Below are 16,529 nucleotides of genomic sequence, written 5' to 3'. Positions count from 1 at the left end.
GCGATGTATTGAAATGCATTTACAGTTATGTCGCGAAATGCTTTGAAATACATTTCGCGACGCTCATGCATTGAATTTCGAGGGCGCTGAAATGCATTTCAATACATATTTTCGCTACATGAATAACCCCATTAAGAAACAAAATGAAATAAAATAATATAGAGAAAAAAACAATTGAGAAAAATTGGTAGCGAGAAAAATATCGACTGGGTTTTAAAACTTAAACAGCCATTGAAATCCTTAGTTTGTAAAATTTGACAAGATTATTTTAAAGTTCTTCATTATGTGCTTTTCGGAAATTTCGAGACTCAAAAATTCAAAAAAATCATGCCTTTCAGCCGATGCCCAACAATTTCCACAAATCATTTTTTCATAAAAAGTGAAAATATGACACAAAATGAACAATGTGACAATGAGAAGTGAACATTTTCTGTCGTAACTTTTGAAAATTTTGAAATCTGGAAATTTTCAGATTCTCAGATTCTGAAGTTTCGAAGTTCTTAGATTCCGAAATTCTGAAGTTCCAAAGTTCTGAAATTCTAATAATACTGAGATTTTCAAGCTCTGAAATTCAGGTATTCAGAAAATCTCAAAAAAATTGTACCCCCGAATCGCAAGCATTGTACCTCTAAATGAAATGAGTTTTATCCCAGAATCATTTTTAGTATGTACCTGCTTGTACCCCTGAATCATTGCGCCCTCCGAATTTTTGGCCACTTCCCCAAGCAAAGGATCCGAGAAAATGTACTAAAATGCGCAAAAATATGAACTATAAGATAGTTCGAACATGCAATTAAACATTACAAAAATTATAAAATTAATTTTTTTCGATTCATTACCACGAAAAATTTGAGCAAAAACGATGGAAAACGAAGGAAAACGGAGAAAAATCCAAAATAAAATTTTTCAGCGATGACGCCATCAATCCATGGCCGTGGCCGAGGTGGGGAGTTTTCTCTTCCATGGGAAAATTTCGAAAAATTCACAGCTCACGCTCTCCCACAGAACAATTCCGAACTGTAAATTAATTTTTGATCTACAGAAAAAAAGTTTGGCGCGATCACAATTGCAGGTCTAAAACCATAATTTCAGAATGTTTTATCTGATTTTGTGGAGTTCCAAGATGATTCAAATGATTTTTTAAAAAATAATTAATGGTTATAGATTCATGTATGGTCGTTTTCCGGAAGAAAAGATAAAATGTCAAAAATGGTCATTTTTGAAAGTTTTTTACAGAAAAAATCTATCTCCTCTTTGAGTTTTTGACATTCCTAGGAGTTATATAGCTCAAAAAAACCGCAATTATTTTCTCTACATTTTCTATGGATGAATTTTCAATTCGTCTGATAAAACTTTTTTTATAATTCAAAAACCTCATGAAATTGCACAAAATCGCATTCCTGCGTTGTTTTTTGATTATAAAAAAGTTTTATCAGACGAATTAATAAAAATTCATCCATAGAAAATGTAGAGAAAATAATTGCGGTTTTTTTGAGCTATAGAACTTTTAGAAATGTCAAAAACTGAAAGAGGAGATAGATTTTTTTTGTAAAAAACTTTCAAAAATGATCATTTTTGACATTTTTTCTTCCGGAAAACGACCATACATGAATCTATAATTATACATGAACCACTAATTATTTTTTAAAGAATCATTTGAATCATCTTGGAACTCCACAAAATCAGATAAAACATTCTGAAATTATGGTTTTAGACCTGCAATTGTGATCGCGCCAAACTTTTTTTCTGTAGATCAAAAATTAATTTACAGTTCGGAATTGTTCTGTGGGAGAGCGTGAGCTGTGAATTTTTCGAAATTTTCCCATGGAAGAGAAAACTCCCCACCTCGGCCACGGCCATGGATTGTGACGTCATCGCTGAAAAATTTTATTTTTGATTTTTCTCCGTTTTCCTTCGTTTTCCATCGTTTTTGCTCAAATTTTCGTGATAATTAATCGAAAAAAATTAATTTTATAATTTTTGTAATGTTTTATTGCTTGTGCAATCAATTTTCGAAAGAAAATAGCTCATTTTGGGCCAATTTTTGGGATTTTTGAATTTTTGTGTGTAAATCACTAAATTGTGATTGTTTCCTCCATTCAATGATCTAGAAAATTATGAAAAAAATGAGAAAAAATTCAATTACTACGAAAATTGAGAAAAAAACGAAAAATTGAGGAAAAAAGGGAAAATTGGGAAAAACCGAAGGAATATTGAGAAGCAGAAAAAAATGAAATAGAATTGAGAAAAAAAAGCAATTGAGAAAAATTGGTAGAGGAAAGTATCGACTGAGTTTTAAAACATAAATTAAGCATTAAAGTCCTGGTTTGTAAAACTTATCAAGATTTTTTTTTTGAATTTTTTTGCAATAATATTAGGAAAAAATATATTTTTTGAAACATTTTAAGGCAATAAAAATTTTTGGTCGGAGTCCCCCTTTAAAGTCCTGAGTTTGTAAAACTTGTCAAGATTATTTTACAGTTCTCCGTTGTATGCTTTCCTGAAATTTCGAGACTCAAAAATTCAAAAATTCAAAAAAAACTAATGCCTTTCAGCACAGCACAATTTCCACAATTTTTTTCATAATGAGTGAGAAATATGACACAACATCAAATAGAACAATGTGACAATGAGAAGTGAAAATTTTCTGTCGTAATTTTAAAAAATTCAAAAATATTGAGATTCTGAAGTTCTGCGATTTCGAAGTTCTGAAATTCTAACATTCTGAAATTCTCAGGCTCTGAAGTTCTGAAATTCTAAGAATTCTGAAATTTTCAAGCTCTGACATTCAGGAATTCAGAAACTCCATCAAAAAAAACTGTACCCCCGAATCACAAGCATTGTACCCCTGAATGAAATGAGTTGTAATCCCGAATCATTGTACCCCCGAACTATTGGCCGAAATTCTACCCAGTTGACCCTCCGAAATAACACCTTCGATAGTCTTCAATTGTGTTTGTTTTCCTCAAAAAACTACGAAAAAGATGTAAAAATAAAAATTCATCATATTCAGAATCATGTACTCAAATTGATCTCAATGACACCTATGAGACTATCAATGCCCCCTGGGAGCATTTGGTCCGATGCCCCCTATGAGACATGGTGGGATGCCCCCTAAAAGACAATTTCAGGATGCCCCCTATGAGTTAGTGACCCCTATGAGTGTATGCCCCCTTTGAGCACGATGCCCCCTGGGAGTATGGGCCTATTTTCGATGAGTTAAAATTTTAGTTTCATCACCAGGACCTCAAAACTATACCGAAGATAATTGCCTCAACCTAAATGTGTTTGCTCCTAGAACAAAGATTGCCGAATTTGTGAGTTATTGTACACTAGCTGTCGCATATTACGGTTTTCCAGACAAAATGCTTACCTGTGATAGTTTACTTCTATGGAGGAGGATTTGAAATCGGAGCATCCTCAACAATTGATGACTTATATGTATCCAAAACGTTACCACTCAAAGGACTGATTGTTGTAACTGCCAACTATCGTGTAGGCCCACTCGGATTTTTCACAACTGGAGATGAAGTATCGAAAGGAAATTATGGATTGTGGGATCAAACACTAGCTCTAAAATGGGTTCAAGAACACATTGCCTCGTTTGGTGGAGATCCAGATAATGTTTCTATTTTTGGAACTAGTGCAGGAGCGGCTAGTGTCGACTTTCTGGCTTTGAGTCCACATTCTAATAGTAATAAAATTAGAACCACTTGAATAAAAATGCTTTATTCAGAACTATTCCACCGCTTGATGGCCAATTCTGGATCCGCCTTCTGTGATTTTGCAATTCGTCCGAAGGAAATGCAGGCAAAAGTGTTCAGAGAGTTCGCTAAATTCCAGGGGTACACTGGAAACGGTGAGAATAGAAAATCGTCATCACGAATATTATTAGTTTTAGATTCGACAAGTCTCTTGCGCTGGTACCAAGATCAGAATCCCAAAATATTCACCGAAACTTCAAAGTTTAAAAGACCAGCTTCCGGTTTTTTATCGTTTATTCCTAATTTCGATGGTGATTTCTTCCCGAAACCATTTGATGAACTGAGGAAAATGGCTCCAAAAATGGATGTATTGGTTACTGTAACCGAGTATGAAGGATTGATAATGGGTGAGAGTCTTGGGTGTTTTGGCTAAGGAATAAGAACTATTTTCAGCGGCTTTCCAACCAAAAAATAAAACTTTCGATGAAGTGGTTTCTGAGATTTTTGCAGCGGACCGAGTAAAAGATCCCGAAGCAACAAAGAAGACAATTGTAGATTTTTACATGAAAAATGTGGATGATAACGATACAAACGCTCTCACCAAGAAAATGATAGAAGTGAGTTTCAGCACTGAATATCTAGCAAAGCTTGTTTCATTGCAGTTCATTGGAGATGCCGAGTTCAACATTGGGACACTCTATTCTGTCAGATCAAGTATAAAATATGGAAATAATGTCTATCTAGGTTCATTTGATTACTTCAACAAATACTCCGAAAATCCTGTTACCATGCTTTTCCCATTCAAAGCTGCATACCACGGATCAGATTTGAGATATATTTTGGGAGAAAGTATGGAAAAGTACAAAACAACTGAAGAAGAATTGAGCGTGATGGATATGATGGGAACTTTTGTGGCTAACTTTGCTAAATATGGGTAAGCTGAAAATGAATTTCCGATTTCAATTTGCGATTTCAGTAATCCAAATGGAAAGAATGGGCCGGAGATTTGGGAAAAGTACAGTGAAGATCATCCAGAGAGATATTTCAAAATTGATTATCCAAAAGGTGAAATGAAGGAAAACTTTCAAAATGGAAGACTGAATATCTACGACGAGATTAATAAAAATGCTATAAAATATCAAGAAATTGTCTATGGACGGAAGATTTAACTTTCGAATTTTGGATTTCGATATTTATAAAAAATTTCTGACCTCTTTTCTGATTTTGTGTTCTTGGAGAATAGGTAACTAGTTTTACAAAACCAGTGGGGTGTAAACGGGGCAGGTGGCCAGGGAATCAATGAAACAATTTCTCGCAAAAAAAGAGGTCAACTTGTTGTGATTCCTCAAAACACTATAAACGCTACATTCGATACTTTCCCTATAGACCTTCTTATCAAAAAACTATAAAACAATCACAAATTTGAACACTCTCTAAATGTCTACTCTTTCCGTATTTCGGTGTTATGTGGTTTCTGCCCTCGTATGTATATAATGCCCTCTCGGCGTGCCAGTTTGAGTGTATTCTTTATTTTCGTTTTTCTCACTCTTTTCCTCTCTTTTTTTCAATTCAATGGGTGGTTTTCTCTCGCATTTGAAACCTGAAAATAACAAGGAAGTTTTCAATTCCTCATGTGGACCCATCAGGGGAAACATTTATAGACATGTAAGTTCTAATGTCGTGAAAATTAAATTTCACCAGAAACGTTTAGGGCGAAAAGATAGTTGATGGATACCTCGGAGTTCCATTCGCGAAGGCTCCAATTGGAGAGCTTCAGTACAAAAAGCCTGTGCCAGCGGATAAATGGACGGAACCGATCGATTGCTACAAATATGGACCCGGATGTCCCCAGTCTGGCTCTTTTGCCGCTGTTAGTTACGGAATGATCTTTTTTTATTCTAATTTTACTCGTTTTCAGTTTTTCAAGGGAGTACGAGAGTTCGCTGAGGATAACTGTCTCAACTTGAATGTTTTTTCTCCTAGAACAAAACCAACAGAATTCGTATGTTTTTGTTTTGAGAAATTCCTCATTACTAAATACTTTTTTCAGTCGAAAGGTCTTCCAGTTATGGTTTATTTTTACGGCGGAGGCTTCGAAGTTGGATTCTCTTCAATGCTTGATGATTACTCTTTATCTGGAACTCTTCCACTTAAAGATGTCGTTGTTGTGTCCGCCAACTATCGTGTTGGTCCTCTTGGTTTCTTGACTACCGGAGATGAAGTATCGAAAGGAAACTATGGATTGTGGGATCAAACACTAGCTTTGAAATGGGTACAAGATCATATCGCTTCATTTGGGGGAGATCCAGATAATGTCACTATTTTCGGAACTAGTGCAGGAGGAGCTAGTGTTGATTTTCTGGCGTTGAGTCCTCATTCTAACAGTAAACATCAAATCACTCAAACAGTAAATGCCAAAATTTTATTCAGAGATGTTCCACCGCTTTATGGCTAACTCTGGATCTGCCTTCTGTGACTTTGCAATTCGTCCCAAACACTTACAAGCTAAGGTCTTCCGAGAATTCGCGAAGCATTTTGGTTACAATGGAGAAGGTAAATGATCATATGGGTTTTTACATCAGGGAATATGTTCCAGATTCACAAAGTCTTCTGAAATGGTATCAAAATCAAGAGACTGAGAAATTCACTGAAGTCGAAAATTTCAAACGACCAGCTTCCGGATTTTTGTCATTTGTACCCAATCTAGATGGAGACTTCTTCCCAAAACCTTTGGATGAGCTCAGAAAAGAAGCTCCAAAATTGGATGTCATTGTGACAGTGGGAGAATACGAGGGATTGAGTTTTAGTGAGTAGAGATGTTGGTATTCAACTACAACTTTTTGTAATTTTTAGTGATGAATGTGCCAAAAGGACAACCCTTTAACGAAACTGTCTCATTATTATTTGGGGAAGACATGGTGAATGATGTTGAAGAAAACAAAAAGAAGCTAGTTGAGCTTTATATGAAAGACGTAGACACTACAGACAAGGATGCGGTTATGAAAAGAACTGTTGAAGTAAGTAAATTCTGCATTTGATAACACTTGATTTTATTAAATTTTCAGTTTGTTGGGGACGCCTGGTTTAACATTGGTATATTGAACACTGCGAAATCCTGTGCCAAATACGGAAATAATGTATACTTGGCTTCGTTCGACTACTACTGCAAAGATGGAATCGACCCTCCTATGGCAGCAACGCTGGCTTTTAAGGCAGCCACTCACGGATCCGAGTTAAAATTCATTGTTGGAGAGGGAATGGGAAAATTCAGTCCAACTGAGGAGGAATTGAAAGTGATGGATATTATGGGGACTACGGTAACCAATTTCGCCAAATATGGGTTGGTTTGGAGTAGTAGTTTTTGAGTTAAATTGAAATTATACAGAAATCCAAACGGAAAGAATGTACCGGAAATTTGGAAGAAGTATAACGTAGATCATCCAGATAGATATTTCAAGATCGACTATCCGAAGAGTGAAATGAGAGATAATTTCCAAAATGGAAGACTAAAAGCGTTGGATGAAGTCAACAAGAGTGGGAAGAAATATCAAGAAATTGTGTATGGAAATAAATTGTAATTGTGTGTTAGTTAAATGAAAACTTTCTCTCAAAATCTGAATTTTTATTTTGTTTGGAAAATTTTGGATTTTGAAGATTTAAAAAGGGCGTTTTCGAAACGTAGAAACAAGCAGGTGAAAAGGAAAAGAACAGAAAGACCCAAGGTGTACAGAAATTAGGACAAAATCAGTTAGAAAATGAAATATAAGAGGGAATGAACAATTGATTCCATTTCAAAAATGGATTATCTAGTTCAATAGAAAATTTCGAGTGGGGGAATAGTTTTGAGAACAATTCAAGTTCAATCAATACGATGACGTAATAAAATGGGAAGACTGGGGCTCTGGCAATTCAGGGAGGGGATTCAAGATTTATACAGAGATTTTTTAGGGAGCTAGAGAATGTACTAGAAGAAACGAGGCACTAGATGGATAAACTAGAGCGTCTTGGAGATCGTGAATCACACGGTATACATATGGAGAGGGATGATTTTCATGGGGGAATGGTGATGATTTTCAAAACTTTTCAGATTTGCCAAGAGGGAGAGATGGAGAAGATAAGACCCTTATATTGAAGTGTCACAATCGGAAACTTTTCAAAAAGTGAGATTGAAGAGATCGACAAGGGTACAATTGGACCCGAATGAAAAGTGAATATGAGTGAGAAGAAGAAGACGTTCAGAAGCTGCTCCAGAATCTAGCCCACGAGGCGGCCATTGGGAAGACAAAAAGAACCCAGGATGGAGGCTTGAAAGCAGCTGACACCTCGTTTTCTTTCTGGAAAAAACATTTTGGGTTAATTTTTTTGAAAAATTGAAAAAAAAAACTTACTCTGTCTTCTGGCACTCTACTCATTGGCCGTCTCGCGTCTTCATCATCAGCCTTCACTACATTCGAATCAGCGTCGTGTGGCAATTCAACACCATCCTCAGTGGTTGTTGGCGTAGCTTCTGTGTTTGTCGTTGTTTTGTCGTGTTTTGTAGTTCTTCTCTTCTCCTCAACCTCCTCGTAATCGGCAAATCCAACTGGGACCAAATCTGAAAATGGACCAATTGAAAAATATTAAATTTTCGAAGTCTTCTTACCGTCTTCTTCATCTTCAACACCAGCGACTCGTGGATCTTGTTTGTCGGCAGATGGGAAGAGAGCATTCTGTGGAGCTGGATGGGATCCTTCATCGGCGTAGTCTCCTAGATTTGGGGTATCGTAATCAACCAATGGATTTTGTTTCAGGAATTCGGCAGTTGGAAGAAGTGGAGCCATTGGATCAACTGTAAGAATATAAAGTTTGAACTTTTCTACTCTTCATTTGCTGCAACCCCCCCCCCCATCAGCCGGACGCCGCTAGCGCCGGACCGTCTGCTTGGTTCCCTATTTGCCTATCTTTCTCTCTCTATGTCGTCCACTAATAAGTGTCTATCGGACGAAGCACACACGAGATAGGGGTCCTGACGTAATTGCTCGATGTGTTCAATTTGTGCGCGCACAGTGCCTTAGCGTCATTTCTTTATCTCTCTCTCTCTCTGAGCAAGAAAAAGTGCTATTTTGTTAGTTATTTAGTTACAAAAAACGCGCAAGAAAGAAAAGCAGAACTGATAATCCGCACGTCGTAACTTTGGAGGAAAGCCAAAAATAACAACAAACCTTCATCAGTGTTTCTGCGATCGACGAGCTTGTTGCAGAAATCGGTAAAACACATGCAGTGTTTTCCCTTTCCATCTGGCTCCAACCAGCAACCATCCTTCGACTCTTCCATTTTGCTTCCTTTCATCGCTAGAAGGCAGAAAGCTGATGCTGTTTTGTTGTCACCGGCGTCAACTGTAACTTTTGGAGACATTAAAATCGGAATATAGGAAGGATAAAGATCAGTTTTTCCTTTAATAGAAGCCCACCCAAACCGTCAATTCTGAGCTCAATTATCTCGACTCCTGTGCAAGATATCAAACATATGTCAACTGATAAAATATTTGTGATATTGTGATAAACAAGTTGTAGTTGACAGCTTTTTCATAACTTTGACAGAAACCGAGATATATGGGTTCAAAGTTGGAAGTAAGTGGCCCTTCTATTACAGGTTTTACGGTATCAGAAATGCTGTCTAGGATGAAATTTAAGGAAGTATGAAGAATCTAATTTTGTGAATTTTTCTAGTTTTAAAAATTTCAGAGCAGTTTTTAGTATTTCAGATCCAAACTAGACAATGTTAAAAATAAGAACTAAAGATATGTAAAACCTGTAATAGAATGGCCCCTCAGCTTTTGAATTTGAGCTAATTTATCTCGGTACCTGCCAAAGATATGAAAAAGTTGTCAGCTGATAAATTGTTTATCATAATATAACCAACATTTTATTAGTTGGCAAATTTTTTATATCTTTAGCACAGTTAGGAGCCCTTTCTATTACAGGTGTTACGATATTATTAGCTAGGATGAATTGCTGAAGAAGTAAAGAAAAAAACCAAAATTATGTTTTTTGAATCTATAATCATAATAATGTTTTAAATCCAAAAATTTTTCCAAAAACTTACAAATCATGCAGGCGACACCATGACACGTCCTCTCCTGATTGCATTCTTTGTGATCTGGACCCGTTCCGTAGCAGTCGAAGCATTGAATTGCAGTAGAAGTATGAAGTAAAGCGAGAACAAAGATGGCAGTGATTAGTGTCCGCGTCATTATATCTGAAACTCATACAATACTTATGATATAAGCTGCTAGGTGACAAGAGAGAATCTAAGAATCGAGACAGGATGGCACCTTTGTGGCGACTTTCTAATTTCAAACAAAAGAGGCAACTTTTTGAGGCTCGCCAGTGGAGGGCGGAGCCACGGGGCGGAACGGCTTGGTGGAAGAAGGTTTAGAAAGTGAAAATAAACACAGTCCAGCGCGGAGAGCCCCTGAGCAGCAGCAACGGGGAGCGAGAGAGCACTGATCTTTATTGGTCTGATGATGTAAGTAGCTGTGAGGTGAACGGGAAAGGAGACCTGGCGCAGCGACTCCGTGGGGTATCATAGCTGGTGAGAAGGATCATATCCTCCTACGCTCGGGCGCGCGCGAGAAAAAGAATAGTATATCTTCTTTTAGGGTGAATATCAGTTTATTTTCGGTAACTGATTGGGGGAGACAGCGAGGGATCGAATCGGAGGGAGCTAGGTGGTGGTCAATGAGGAAAGAGATATGGGGAGGAATGATGTCAGGGATGGTAGCGGAGGGTTGCAAAGGAATGATGATGGTAAATATTGAGCTTTATAGAAGTGTAATGGAATGCGGGTCGCGTGGGTTTTGATGATTCAAAATACAAAAATGTGTTCCAAACAGTACTTGCAACAGAAGCCAGACTGTGAAAATAGAAATCTAGAAATTACAGGGTTACGGTCAAACTTGTAGGCTATAGTTCTTGTCTTGCTATAGTTTCTTTTAGAATCAATAGTTTTGAATTACCGTAAAACCTGTATTAGAAGGGCCGACCCTTCTATTTTTCGTGGGGTCCCTAGGGGGGCACTTCAATTAGAGGGGGCACTTGTATTTTTCGTGAGTCGCTGAGAACGGAACTTCTATTGTAGTGACCTCATAGTTCAGAAAAAAATTTCGTTTTTCTACTTAGAATCCATTACAATTCCTTCATAAAAACAAAATGTCCAATATTGTCAAATTTTAAAAAACTGGCACCTGATTTTGCTGGCGCCGTTCGTGCCGATTTACGAGGTTTTTAAACCCAATATTGTATCGAACCAAATCAATTTCTTTGAATTTAGTGAGACTTTTCAAAATTAAATTCAGATTTCTTGGTAACATTTACGTCACTAGAATTTCTCGAATTTTTTCGCATTGAAAACTCCAAGCCTAATTGTGAAAATCGCTCAAACGAGATAAACATCTGTAATAGAGGGACGGCATTCAAATTTTCAGGTGCCAGTTTTTTAAAAATTAGACAATTATTCAATCAAAACAATAGGAAAAAACGATTGAAAACCAAAGGAGATAGTCAAAGGGGCACTTCAAATAGAGGGGCCCTTCAAATAGAGGGAGCTCTTCTATTTTTCGTGAGGTCGTTAGGGGGGGGGGCACTTCAATTAGAGGGGCTCTTCTAATACAGGTTTTACGGTAACTAACACAGATATTATAGAACACAACGAATACTACAAAATGATACTATTTGGAAAAAATGTATCATGTTTATGAACAAAGTTAGGAGCCATAAAGTAACTGGTCCGGGCACTACCTGTTTTTCCGACTACCTTATGGCTTATAACTTTGTTCATAGACAAGGTACAATTTTTCAAATAGTAGCATTTTGTAGTACTAGTCGAGCTCTATCATAATTAATTTTGGTGGTCTAAAAATATTGATTCTAAAAGAAACTATGGTAGGGCCAGGTTCACAAGTATGGTTACGGTAGATTAAACAATTGTTAACTCCCTGTTACCCTTAAGGAACAAACTTGTTTACAGTATATACAGTAAACTATAGTTGTGTTAAAACGGGTTGGTTCGAAAAACATAAATACATCAAAAAATGTAATCGGATCGGTTCAAGACGACGACGTTGACAGGCGGAAAAATTGAAAAAAGGAGAGAGAGAAAAGTGGTTTTGACTGGCTGATTCTTTTAGAAGGGTCAGGAGACTATACCCCTCCAAACAAATTAGAAATTTGATAAAACTTTCGGTCTTTGGGAGATGAGATTTTCTGTATGGAATCGAAAGAAAACGGGAAGACGATAAGGATGACTGGAAAGAAAGAAATAACTAAAGTAAAACACGGAAGTTAGAAAAACTAGTAAAATTCTGAAGACTGTATGAACCAAAGGGAATCCTAATAATAATACAAGTTATCTGAATTTCCGGAATACTGTAGAAAAATAGAAGCCCACTCAAGCCGTCACACTTAAAAGTAAATTATCTCGGTTCTCTCAAAAGATATCAAAATTTTGTCAACTGATAAAACATAATTGATATTGCGATAAAAATTTTATTAGTTGACAAACAGACACTTTCACAAGAATCGAGATAATTGAGCTTGAAATTTGACGGAAATACGGTACTTAAAAAAAAAGTTCAAAACAGAAAAACAATCTAAGAAGCACATCTTCCAAACCTCAACCGCCAACTGTCATTATCGTTGTGAAGAAGGTGATAAAGATAAATTGCGGAAAGAAGAACGAGTGATCCATCATTTCCTTTCTTTTTCTTTTTTTCTGTCTCTTTCTCCTCTCCTATTCATCTGACCTCTTGAGAATCGAGAATTTATAGTAGATGAACTGTACTAACCTATAGATGAGGCCACTAACAAATACCAGTTTGACACCAAAAATATATACCGTTAGAAAAAGAAAGATGAAGTAGATGAAAAGAAGTTTTTGGTGAGGGTGTGCGCTTGAAGAGGTTACGCCCCAGACGACCGGTTATGCAAATTTAGGTATCTCAAAAAAAGGGAAAAGTTGTCAAGAAAATTGGTTCAGAGATTAAAGGAAATGGAATACATTTTTTTTTCTACAAGTCTACTTTCCCTTGGGAAACACAGATGGGTCCAACCAGGGGTCGATCCCATGCACAGATAACCATCTGGCGCCGTCAGACTAACGGTCACGCCCTGATTTGGAGAAAGTGAAGGAGCCAGATGGAATGAGCTATACGAGCTTTGGTTAGCTAACTTTTTTCCTAATTAGAAAATGTTTAAAAAACACCTGCATTTTTTTCAGGTATTGTATCTGAGACTATTATTATCCTGGTACAAACATATTGGTGCCGTGGAAGAGAGACGCCGAAAGGTCCCATAGCGAAAACTACCGTAACCTGAAAATACTTTTCTGGATTTACTAACTTTTCTGGATTTACTAACTTTGTGGAAAAAAAAACAAAAAAAAATCGACGGAAAGCTTTTCGTCAAACACGTCTAAAATTGATAAAGTGAAAAAAAATTGACCGAAAACGAACTAGGATCGAGTTAATAAATCCGGAAAATAATAAAAACACTTTTTGTGATACGGTAGTTGTCGTTGTGGGACCCACTGCCACTTTTGTACTAGTATAAAAAAGTTAGGTGATCAAAAATCACAACTCTGCTCATTACACTCAACGAACAATATTCATTAAACAAAAAATTTCAAAATGGAGAAAAGTGGGGGAAATGTCAAAATAGGTCGTTCTAACTGCCATTCAAAACTCATTCAAACTGATTCACCACCCTTTTTATATTACTGTAATGTGCCGCGCGACGGGTCACTTTTGTTTTAATGCTTACACACATACAATATAAAGTGTTCCCTCTCGTTCTTGTCTTCTCTAAATATGATTCACTCACCTTTCTAAAAGCTTTCAGAAGAGATGACGTAGCAGCAGCCTCTGGTGTGACTTCTTCTTTTTGCCCTTTTTCTATAAGGCGAACACAGAAGAATTCGAGGTGGTGGTAATATTTATTAGGTTCTGAAAGAAAAATAGAATGTTATCGAAAAAAAGAAAAAAAATAGTGTCTACGACTTGAGCAAGAAATTAATAAGGGCTGTGTGCGCGGCGGCGCCAGGAGGAAATGAATGATATCATCTTATCAGTTGAAACAAAATGGAACGCAAACTATTTATTTCCGAGGCGAAGGGTGCAGAAAATTGACAGGTTGATGATTTAAAATACTCATTGATACGAGCGGATGAATGTTGAAATTTTTTTGAAATCGAAAATTGTTTCTCCAGGAAGTGTTCCAAAGTGACAGATATCGAATTTCTGAATGTGAGAAAAAACAGATCAACTGACAAGAGATTTCAAAAAAACTGGACTGATGAGAAGCATAACATTGCTTATCATATGACCTCCAGAGCACTACTACCATCACCTTAGAAATAGGACAACAAAGTGCTTGAAAAACCGGTAGAATCAACTGGGAGGATCAGTTGAAAAAAAGCAAATAAATAATAACGTAGGCGTCGGTGGATCCTTTGGATCCCTTCTGACCCTCAGAACAAACATGGAACACAACAAAATGACAAGAGCTCAAAAAGAGAGGAGGAAAACATATGTCTAAAAAACACATTCAGTGCCGTTTGAAGTGTAGCCGGGGTGGAGAACCAGACGTCGTGCAATCCATCAAAGCCTCGAAAGCAGTTCTTTTTTATTTCGTTTAGAAAAGTTTTTGGCAACATTTTTTGTTTTTTTCTTTTTTGGTAAAAGTATAAAGAGGGAAACAGAGAGAGAAAGACAAAAAGGAACATAGAACACAGAATGGGATTTAGCTGGGGGAAAAAGTGCGACGTCGTTTTTTTGTAGGCGTTGTGTAGGGGAAGCAAATTGGAGTTCAGATTTAAAATTCAAAATTCTGCAAAACTAAAAAAATCGGCTGATGCAAGAGTGTGGTTCTTCAAACTGGTTATTCTGTCGAGATGATAATATTCGCAGAATCAGTATAAAGACCTTGCAAGAATCAGTACAGAACCTTGCGGTATGATCTTCTTATAAGTTTTTTTTGCAATTTCCACAGGATTCAAACTGCTGTGGTATGCGGATGCGCTCTAGCGAGAAGGGCGTGGCAAAGTTTTAGGTCGATGAAACACTAATAAATTGGGAACGAGAGAATCTCAGTGCTACACAATGAGAAATAGTGAGAAATTTTTGAATTATCAAAAATTAATTTCTAGCTAACACGCCCCTTCTCATTAGAGTGTAACCGCATTACACAGAAGTTCGATTCCTGTGAAGTTCTATGGAAACTCAGAGAAAAAATTGAAGACAGAATCCCACATAAATCTTTCAAGTGCTTGTTTTTATGAACCTTGACTATTCTCCGCCTATTCAAAAATGCCTCATCTTAAACAGTTTTCCCACGGAAATAGAAGCCGAGGAGTCCTTTTGAAGAAATAGGCTATTCAATGCTCTTCTGATTGCCAAGAGAAAGTATCCCCTCCCTTTTTGTCCAGAAAACATGCAAACCTTGAATGCAGAAAAGCGTCCTGAATTCAAGAGAAAATCTCCCTTCTCGTTTTCTCTAGACCTCGTTCGGGTTATACGTCTTCTAGCCGAGCAAAAAAACTTTTTTTGTTGTGTTCGCATTTTTCTCGTTTCACAGAACCAAAGAAGCAGCAAGTGGTGGTGGTGGGTGGAAAAGAAAATACACAACACAACAAAAACTGCTTGCAACGCCATAAAAAGGGCATCATGAAGGAAAAAAAAAGCAAAAAGAGAAATGGCTTAGTGTCTGAGGGCTCATTTGTGGTGATTTTTGTAGTGTTTCAAGTATGATAAATATGTGACGTCTCGGGTGCTAGTTTGTCATGTATTTTTGAAGGAATGGAGAGGAGGGTTCATGAGCTACAGTAATCTTTTTTGGGTCATTCCATTCAAAAGCGTGGGTCAAAACATTAGGGAAAAGAAGAACTGGCAAATAGACAATTGCTATGGGAATAGTTGCTATGTGTGAATACAGTTGCTATTTCTGACACAATTGCTATTTTGACGCAATTGCTAGTTCTTATAGTTCATATTTTTGCGCATTTTAGTACATTTTCTCGGATCCTTTGCTTGGGGAAGTGGCCAAAAATTCGGAGGGCGCAATGATTCAGGGGTACAAGCAGGTACATACTAAAAATGATTCTGGGATAAAACTCATTTCATTTAGAGGTACAATGCTTGCGATTCGGGGGTACAATTTTTTTGAGATTTTCTGAATACCTGAATTTCAGAGCTTGAAAATCTCAGTATTATTAGAATTTCAGAACTTTGGAACTTCAGAATTTCGGAATCTAAGAACTTCGAAACTTCAGAATCTGAGAATCTGAAAATTTCCAGATTTCAAAATTTTCAAAAGTTACGACAGAAAATGTTCACTTCTCATTGTCACATTGTTCATTTTGTGTCATATTTTCACTTTTTATGAAAAAATGATTTGTGGAAATTGTTGGGCATCGGCTGAAAGGCATGATTTTTTTGAATTTTTGAGTCTCGAAATTTCCGAAAAGCACATAATGAAGAACTTTAAAATAATCTTGTCAAATTTTACAAACTAAGGATTTCAATGGCTGTTTAAGTTTTAAAACCCAGTCGATATTTTTCTCGCTACCAATTTTTCTCAATTGTTTTTTTCTCTATATTATTTTATTTCATTTTGTTTCTTAATGGGGTTATTCATGTAGCGAAAATATGTATTGAAATGCATTTCAGCGCCCTCGAAATTCAATGCATGAGCGTCGCGAAATGTATTTCAAAGCATTTCGCGACATAACTGTAAATGCATTTCAATACATCGCGTGGCGAGATATTTTTTCTGGACAAAGGGATGCGCCTTT

At 36.8% G+C, this 16,529-nt stretch overlaps 3 protein-coding genes across 3 annotated transcripts; 2 read left to right on the top strand and 1 right to left on the bottom strand.

Annotated features, from left to right (window-relative positions):
- Nucleotides 1–3,723: 3,723 nt before the first annotated feature.
- Nucleotides 3,724–4,873, top strand: CBG08702 (the record flags this gene model as incomplete). Its single annotated transcript, XM_002636351.2, has 5 exons — nucleotides 3,724–3,859; nucleotides 3,902–4,111; nucleotides 4,158–4,321; nucleotides 4,367–4,638; nucleotides 4,681–4,873. The coding sequence occupies 5 exons, from the start codon at nucleotides 3,724–3,726 to the stop codon at nucleotides 4,871–4,873; spliced, it is 975 nt and encodes a 324-aa protein (XP_002636397.2).
- A 403-nt stretch (nucleotides 4,874–5,276) lies between these two features.
- Nucleotides 5,277–7,282, top strand: CBG08703 (the record flags this gene model as incomplete). Its single annotated transcript, XM_045237304.1, has 7 exons — nucleotides 5,277–5,369; nucleotides 5,416–6,088; nucleotides 6,135–6,257; nucleotides 6,301–6,510; nucleotides 6,558–6,721; nucleotides 6,770–7,044; nucleotides 7,090–7,282. 7 exons carry the CDS (start codon nucleotides 5,277–5,279, stop codon nucleotides 7,280–7,282), a joined length of 1,731 nt encoding a protein of 576 aa, XP_045093781.1.
- Nucleotides 7,283–7,939: 657 nt separating this feature from the next.
- On the bottom strand, nucleotides 7,940–9,936 carry CBG08704 (the record flags this gene model as incomplete). The annotated part of the gene is made up of 5 exons (XM_002636353.1): nucleotides 7,940–8,038; nucleotides 8,093–8,298; nucleotides 8,347–8,532; nucleotides 8,906–9,079; nucleotides 9,789–9,936. 5 exons carry the CDS (start codon nucleotides 9,934–9,936, stop codon nucleotides 7,940–7,942), a joined length of 813 nt encoding a protein of 270 aa, XP_002636399.1.
- Between the last annotated feature and the right edge of the window lie 6,593 nt (nucleotides 9,937–16,529).

Source organism: Caenorhabditis briggsae, assembly GCF_000004555.2.
Source record: "Caenorhabditis briggsae complete genome, chrV, whole genome shotgun sequence".
Lineage (NCBI taxonomy): Eukaryota > Metazoa > Nematoda > Chromadorea > Rhabditida > Rhabditidae > Caenorhabditis > Caenorhabditis briggsae.
The sequence above is the reverse complement of the archived record's forward strand: the minus strand, read 5'-3'. Positions and strand labels throughout refer to the sequence as shown.